This window comes from Theobroma umbraticum, unplaced genomic scaffold (assembly GCF_002168275.2).
Source record: "Theobroma umbraticum cultivar Fairchild unplaced genomic scaffold, ASM216827v3 scaffold_20.0, whole genome shotgun sequence".
Classification (NCBI taxonomy): domain Eukaryota; kingdom Viridiplantae; phylum Streptophyta; class Magnoliopsida; order Malvales; family Malvaceae; genus Theobroma; species Theobroma umbraticum.
The window spans coordinates 4357253-4365538 of record NW_018397266.1 but is presented as its reverse complement, the minus strand read 5'-3'; the positions used below and the strand labels follow the sequence as shown (position 1 = coordinate 4365538).

Below are 8286 nucleotides of genomic sequence, written 5' to 3'. Positions count from 1 at the left end.
ATGTTAAATTTTGTTAAATATCAAAACGAATTTCATTAAATTTTGGAAGAGAACATGGGTAGATTTTTTTAAAAGGCATTTGTGTCTTAAAATATTTATGTAGTTTTAGATATAATGTTTTTAACTGTTAATTAATGGTGTTAACAATCAAAGGACTAAAATTATTATTTTGAAATAAAAGGGACTAAAATGTCTTTGTGAAATCCAATCTTTTAAAGAAGTGCTTTTCTTTGCCTTTGGAGGGAAGAAAAAAGGAAGGGAAAATGGTAAGCAAAGGAGTCTTGAGTCTTTTCAAAAGAGTTTGTTTTGTTGTGTGGTTCCTTCCAGGTATTTCTCTTTGGTCTCTTATCATATCATTGGATCGCTTAAGTTTCAAAATGCCCATTGTGTAAGAACAAAATATGAACAAAGGGGTCGTTTTCTCCTTAACACACTCCTTGATTGTTTCCAATTGTTTTACAAGTCAAATAAAACCAATAGTTGTCCTTGAATTGAAGGCAAGGGGCCAAAGCCCCCCCTTCCCCTGACCCATTCAAGTCCAACGGATGCGTAACGGAGCCAGACTTGGTTCCCAATTCCACACAAAACCAAAATAGGTCAGGGACCCATTGTCTCTTATTGGTCCACCAACATAAAAACCTTACCCATTGCTTGTAACGATTGGCCAAATTTTCTTGATTTTATTATTCATACTCTTCAAATCCATGTTTGGTTTGACTTTTCATGAAATCATCATCAAGTTTTTAATTAATAATGTAAGGAAAATTAATTTAGATTTTGTTCTATTAATGTTTTATTAATTTTTATAAAAAATATAAAAACAATCAATCAAATAAAGTTCAAATTATTAATTGGTAAATGGCAGGTGAAGGACCATCACCAGGCGTATCTCAGACAGTGCATTGGATCACTTTCAGGCGTGAGTGGTCAAAGGCCAAACACCCCACAAAGGCATATAAAGCCAGTTGAGTTGAGAATGCGGTGGTATTGCTGTTGGGAGAAGTGATCTAATGCTGCGTGGGGTACTGAAGTAACAAGAGAAAGAGAGGGAAGACTTTGACTTTTGAAGGTGTTGAGTTGACATTTGACAATGTTAACTCTTGAAAGGGGAAGCCGCCTCCGTCGTTAGAGGCAGCTGACCGGCGAAAATTTAGGTACACACAATCGAGGGGAGGGGACGGTTGATGGTGCTACTTTTATGGCCGGAAAAACCGAAGTGTCAACTACAAGTAATTCGCTTGTCCTAAATTGTTTTCCTTAGCCTGCCCTCCAACCAAGTAGATAGGGATGTGTTCAGATTTAGGTAACCTTTTTCCTATGAAGATTTTCCATAATTATTCGACTTCAATGTGCAAAATCTTTTCATTTAATTTGTTTTTTGTCAAGTCAAATAACTTCATTTTTAATATTTTAATACTTAAATTCAAAGTGATTTGTATAGCCAAAGTAAGGTGGTTTAATTTTAAAATTTTAAAATTTTAAAAATTGAATCAATCATATTTTTATTAAAAAAAATCAAAATCAGTCAAATTATAATAAAAAATTAAGAAAATCAACACATAAATTTACGAATCTTTTATTCAATTAATTATTTCAATTTTAATGAAAGTATTATTTTAGTTATATTTTAAAAAATATTAACAATATTAATATTATATAAAAAATATTTTTAAATATATTATTAATAATTATTTTTCGGTGAATTTGATTATAAATTTTGAACAAGAAAACCAATCCAAATAGCCAAACAAATTACTCTCTTAATCAATTAGAATCGAAATGAAAAAAAATTAATTAATCAAATTTATTTGATTACTTTATTTTTTTTTTAATATTCTTGACTGGCCCATGGCCTTGCCACTTGTCTTATCAAGGGATTTTATGGTGAATTGATTATTTCAGTGCAGTTTAATCAAATTTAACGTGATAAGACAAGTGGCAAAACCATGGGTCAGCTAAGAATCGAAGAACCAATGGCCGGTTTAGCTTAGCCGTAAAAGTCCGTAAGGCTCGTTGTTAGGTCAGCTGCGGCTGACTCCAGGGCTTGAGCTTTGTAGGTGAAGGAGAAAACGAGGGGTGGGGTGCTTATCGGATGGCTTCCAAAACGTTGAAAAATAAGCAATTAGTATAATTATTAAGAGGCGTGTGTTGACGTGCCTTTGCTGTCAGGCCACTAAACACAAACATGGTGGGCTCGGCACCTAAGCAGACGCCCATGCATCTATTTTATTTTATTAATTAAATGCAATTTACAGTCTTCTACTTCGTTTCTGTTTCAATTCTCTTATGATTTGCTTGTTGTCAAGAAATGCAAAGCATGACGCATCCACTTTATTTTCATCAAGTTTTTTTTATAGTATTATATATTTCACAGAAATTGATGTTTTGGTATGTTAATAAATAATTTAGTTTTATGATTCATATTCGAGGAAAAATCTTGGGAGAAATGTGACGTGTTTCATGATCTGCTTAGGAGAGATTTTTTTTGGTTAAATGAGCAGCCTATTTCGACTTGTTTGACCATTTGTAGTCTGCTCGATCGTGTTGCATTAGCTTACATGCCCATGTAGGGACTTGGATCCAGGCCCCAGACAAAACAAAATCTAGCCCTTTAATTTGACTTTTACTAACAAAAGCCCTAAGGTCCAACCCTGTTTATGGACTCGGCTTGGCTCCATTTAACTTGTTCTAAGCTCCACTAAGGCCACCCCACCGTCAACCGTGGCAGGAACTGGAACCCAATGCAGCACCCCTCCATCCTAACATGTCTCACACATTCGTCTGCCCTAGCTACAGTTACAACAATCAAGCTTTAGTTCAACCAGGATGAAACATAAGATAAAGTAGTGGTCATAGTTGAAATGCTGCGTTTTTGTTGTTTAAATAACATCTGCAATACAATTGATGAAGTTTATTTCATTTCTCTATGGGACTTCCAAAGGAGGCCTCAATGCTTAATATTTACATTTTCCTCTTTTCTTTCTTCCAGGTATATACTGTATTAGAATACAACTATACAACTTCCCCTCAAAGTTGAGATAATGAGTGTGTTGATGGGAGCAGGGGCTTCCAAAATATGCCTATTCTTCATTTTGAAATACCATAAAGGAGTTCACTGAGGAAATCAAGAACATAGCATCCCACATCCATGTTATGCCTCTCGTGTAAGGCTGTTTGCATCAGATAATGCAGCAAAGGAAGGAAGCCAGAGTTCTATACGCGTTCCACCTGCTCCCAGAGCAGCATCAGTGCACCGAGGTGATATGACACGGACAATACAGCCATAGCTCTCAAGTATTTCACGTGCTACAGTCAGCCCGGCAACAAAGTTCCAAGTCATGTTGTCTTCAATCATGTTTTCTGCGAAGAGTTCGGCTCCAAATGTTGTGAGAGAATGCATCTGTGTCTGCAAACACATATACCAGCAAAACCATTCATATATGATCAACTAAAACTCCAAAGCAAGTATCAGCCATATCAAACAGCAACTTCTCTTAATGCCTTTAAGATCTGCAAGGCATCTTCATACAAGGAACTATAGAACACGTCAAGTCATCCTAATTAACTCAATGTAACACATATACAAAGAAAGTGAAATAGTTGTAGATTATCAATTCACAAACCCAACTAGCAACTAGAAAACTCAGTAAATGCCCCCATGATGCAAAGATCATAACACTGTATCAACTTCTGTTTCAGATTTTAGTTTCCCTACTAGGGACAGAAGCTTCCTCTCAATCTATTAATCTGATCGTCAATATGCATATCATATAAGCACCCTGCCTCTCTTTTCCTTTTTTCTTTGAGAACATCTTGCTTCTCATATTAACATAATACAAAAGGCTTATTGTGTTTATCATTGCTATAATGCATTTTGCAACCTTTGCATCTCCCCTAGAACTGTAACTGGGGTGACACTAGGCATTGATGAACAAATAGATGTATTAAAGGCATTCCATACGCCCTAATTTGAAGAAGAAATCAAAGGCTTGCATCGAGGGGAAAGAATTGCCATCAATACCATATAGTGCATATCTGGTCCGTCATCATCAATTACCAGTAATGCGCCACCAGCTGGTGCACTAGTAGAAATAATTTTAACCTTACCCCCAACCTGGGTACGTAATAATGCACCCTCTATCAAATTGCTCAGAGCCTGGCGCAAAGAAGGTTCTTCTATAGCCGCTTCCAAAGATTGTGAAAGTTCACTTAATTCCACCATGCGTTGCTGCTTATGAGCAAGAGGTCTCACAGCATCAACTAAATCAGTCAGTACATCAGAAACATTGCACGGTCTTCCTGACAGAAAAGGAAAAGCATAAGCAACCTAATAATAACAATACTAAATGAAATCCACAGTAGAAATCCATTGCACATCCAGAAAGGGATGGGCTGGATTGCATTCAGTTTTTAAATCATGCAGCACAGTGTCCAACACCTAAAAGGGAGAATTCAAAATAAACGCACGAGAGGGAAGACTGAGGGGACAAAGAAAGAAAGACAACCAAGTGATTTATTCCCAGGGCTATTTAGACCAAACATAAACTATATAGCATATATTCAAGTTAAGACTACAACCTAGGCTCACAACACTAATGCAGACAGCTAAGTTATTTATTCCCAAGTCTATTTAGACCAAACATAACTGTTCAGCTTATATTCAACCTAAGACTACAGCCTAGGCTCAAGTACTCTCCAATAATTAGTATCACAAACATTTTTCTATGTGAGTTTTGGAACCAAATTTCCAATAGTTAATGAAATGTCTACAACCAGAACATGACTAATATAATTGAACACTTCTCTAGTTTTCTCTTTATGAGGTGATGAAATGCAAGTAGTTTCCAAAAGGATGGTACATACCTGATCCCATGTTCTCGTAGAGGGGCAAGAGCCAATGGTGGCATTGGCATCTCTAAATCCTTGTCTGTTGTACTTCGAGATAGTAGTACACCAGAATTTTCCAGCCTATTGGTGGAGCTATCCCTGGAGATATCATCTGATAATTGAGATCTCAGTGACTCAAGACGGGAATAAGTTGATTTATGCATCTTTTCCAAAGTTTCTTCATTGTAGCGCACTATATTAGCCTAAAGAAAAGCCAGATCGGAAAGTTAATAGAAGCGCAAATGTTGCATTCTTTGTATAAATAATAAATTACAGCAACATAATAAGATTATTAGAGAAGTTAATTTCATTAAAGCTTTAGAAATCTCAAATCAATGTGCAGTTTGATAACCGGCTTGTATTTCGAAATTGATGACTGTGAAGAAGACTAGTAAAAGGGAACCCTTTAATAACAAGAATGACACTACATGAGAGCAGAAATACATAACAGAGAACAATTGTATCAAATCAAACTAAAGAAAGACATTCTCTATTATCCAAAAAAGAGCAGAATTACAGGAGCTTTGTGTATACCTATATACTCTTTGAGAAGAAAATTACCTTTGTCAAGTAAACAGCGTCTTGGAGTTCTTGAAGGGTGTCCCTCATATAATCACCTTGCACCACTATGTCTTCAACAATGTCATGAGAAATCTGCAAGATTATGCTTCCATAATTAAATATGACAGTGGAAGATTGGCACAATGATACCCTTCAAAAAAGTAAAAGTAAGAGTAACTTTGTCTCAGATGGCTCAATGACTAACCTCACTTCTTTTAACATGAGTGGATAGCATTTTACTTAAAGTCCGTATGCTAGAAAGAGGACCACGAATCTGCGAGAAAATTTTAAAGTTAAAGGTAAATCATAACAACTTTACCAAAATAAAAACAAAACAGAGATGCATCTATCTGCAGAAAGCAACACATCTTACCTGCTCAACAAGAGCACCCATTCTGACATTATTTTGCCAAGATGATTGCTGCAGTAACATTGCTTTCTGCAGAAGAAATAAGGGAAGTGCCAATCTTCTATGTGAATTAAAATGAACAAAAGTCACAATTCACGAAGCCTATAGAAGCCATGTTAGACATAGAACCCCCAAAAAAAAAAAAAGAACAGAAATTGAAGAAATGAGTGAACATTGAGCACTAAGGACAATTAAAGAAGACCAAATTGGGTTCCTTAGGGTAAGAATTTTGCTACTCGCCATTTTGCTGTACTTGTTCTACACAGCAAAATCAGCAAAAATGAAGTTTGAACTTTGAAGCATAAAAGTTGCTACTTTGACTTGAATACTTGGTCATTGACAGAGAGCATAGCAAAACTAAAGCCCTTTTTTCCTAAGGCTTGATATAGCAGTGGAGCATTCATATAAAATAGTAGTATAAAAAAGAGAGCAAATGTAAGTAACTAACCTGATCCATAACATAAGCCATAGCTAAAGTGCGAGATATATTGATCGCATTCGATCTCTGGTTAGAAGTAAAGATGTAATTTTTCCTCAGCGCTTCATTCTCAAGAGACTGAATTTCCCACGAATTTTTCACATCCCATCCTGGAGAAGGAGAAGACAACGCATAAGCCTCCTCCAGAGTCGGGCAACAAACCAAGTCCCCACCTTCACTAGCAGAACTTCCACGCAGCACCTTCTCCAACTCCGGGAGCTCCACCACAAAGAACCCCACCACGAACGGCTGCTTCACCATCGGAAAAACCATCGCTCTATGCTCCCCCACAACTTCCACTGGCTGACTGGAAAGTGTGGCTTCCACGGCACGCAGTCCGGTGGGGACAGTGAAATTTCCGACTAAAATCACAATGTCAGCGGCTTTAACTCCTGGATATGACGTCACCCGACGTAACTCGAGCCGGTCCATGACATAACTACCGGCTGGCCTGACGTACACCGAGAGAATGGCGTCGGGGTCAACGATTCGGCGAAAGAGGTCGAATTGTTCGAGGCAGAGGCGTTGGAAATCGGGACTTGGCATGACTAATTTGTGGTTGCGGTGATCGTGTTTCTCGATTCTTTGAGTGAAGTCGACGGGGGATGTGGAGGCTTTGCGGATGGCGGCGAATACGGCGGAGGCGGAGGAGACCATCGTTGGTTCTGGTTGTTGGGACTCATTGTCACCGGGGAGGGTGTGGGTGGAGACGTGGCGGAGGGAGGTGGAGGTGTTGGGGGAGTTGGAGTTGAGGGATTTGAGGGAGGGAAGAGCGCTAGGTGGTTTGGGGGAAGGGTTGGCGGAGAGGTGGACGGCACGTGGAAGGGTTTGGTTGGTGGAGGAGTTTGGCGGGGAGAGTGGGTGTTGGGGAGTTATTGCAGAGAGAAACATTGTTTCGAACCTGGTGGAACCACCGAGTCAAGAGTGTGGATGGAAAAGAGAGCTGATATTTACTCTGCGCCCGTTTTTTACAGTGCAAACTTTTAACAACGCTTTTGCTTCGTGTCTGGCCGTTTACCGTTTCCATAGGCGGGAATGTCTTTTACTATCGGATTGACTGATAAATCTTTGTTCTTTTAGACATATTATTTAAAAAAACTTTTAAATTATTAAAAAAATTTAAATAAATTTTTATTTTTTATTATATTTTATCAAATTTATATATTTTTATTTTAATTTAAATAAATTTTATAATTAATAATTGATAACTTGCATTTGCACTTAAACTCTAAGAAACCCTAATAATCTTTTGCATTGAGGCAAACCCATTAGGGGTCCCTCAGTGAATATTGATGATGGAAGAGAAATTGTTTGAGTGGGTGTTAAGAGAGGAAGAACAAAACAAGCTAGCAATGAAAAGAGTGATGACCTTGTTGAATTAAGAGGATAGATTCCATTGAAGCAAGAAAGGCATCAAAGTCTCCACACAAAAATATTCTCTTGCTAGAGGACACAGTGGTTATGTTAGACAATGAGGAGTTTGAAGAAGAAAGACAGTTTGTGGAAGACTTCGAATCAGATTATGATGAGATACGATTAGATGTCGAAGATCCTTATAGTTTAACTAAGGATGATAAAGAAAGGATTCGAAAACCCTGGAGAAGAACCCTAATGGTGAAAGTGTTAGGAAAAGACATAAGTTATACTTATCTATGCAATCAATTGTAACAGTTATGGTCATTAAAAGGAGAGTTTCAAGCTATGGATTTAGACAATGGATATTACTGTTTCAAGTACTCAAATAAGTCAGACTATGATTATGTCTTGTCCGAAGGGACCTGGATCATTGTAGATCATTACCTTACTATTAGACGATGGATACCAGGCTTCAGATATGATGAAGCTTTCATAGACTCAGTGGCTGCTTGGATCAGGTTACTAAGATTGCCTTTGGAGTTTTATGATGAGGATGTGCTGTCACGAATTGCCAACAAACTGGGGAGAACTTTGA

The 8286-nt window shown here is 37.6% G+C and overlaps 1 protein-coding gene across 2 annotated transcripts; it reads right to left on the bottom strand.

Annotated features, from left to right (window-relative positions):
• Positions 1 to 2833: 2833 nt before the first annotated feature.
• On the bottom strand, positions 2834 to 7273 carry CSK (chloroplast sensor kinase). Of its 2 annotated transcripts, none has more exons than XM_021437628.2 (7): positions 6306 to 7272; positions 5822 to 5887; positions 5654 to 5722; positions 5449 to 5541; positions 4864 to 5090; positions 4022 to 4295; positions 2834 to 3406 (listed from the first exon to the last, which is right to left on the bottom strand). In XM_021437628.2, exons 1-7 carry the CDS (start codon positions 7224 to 7226, stop codon positions 3152 to 3154), a joined length of 1905 nt encoding a protein of 634 aa, XP_021293303.1. In that variant the 5' UTR covers positions 7227 to 7272; the 3' UTR covers positions 2834 to 3151. The 2 variants fall into 2 exon arrangements, with proteins under 2 accessions (XP_021293303.1, XP_021293304.1); XM_021437629.2 differs by having other exon boundaries at positions 3200 to 3406; positions 4108 to 4295; positions 6306 to 7273.
• Between the last annotated feature and the right edge of the window lie 1013 nt (positions 7274 to 8286).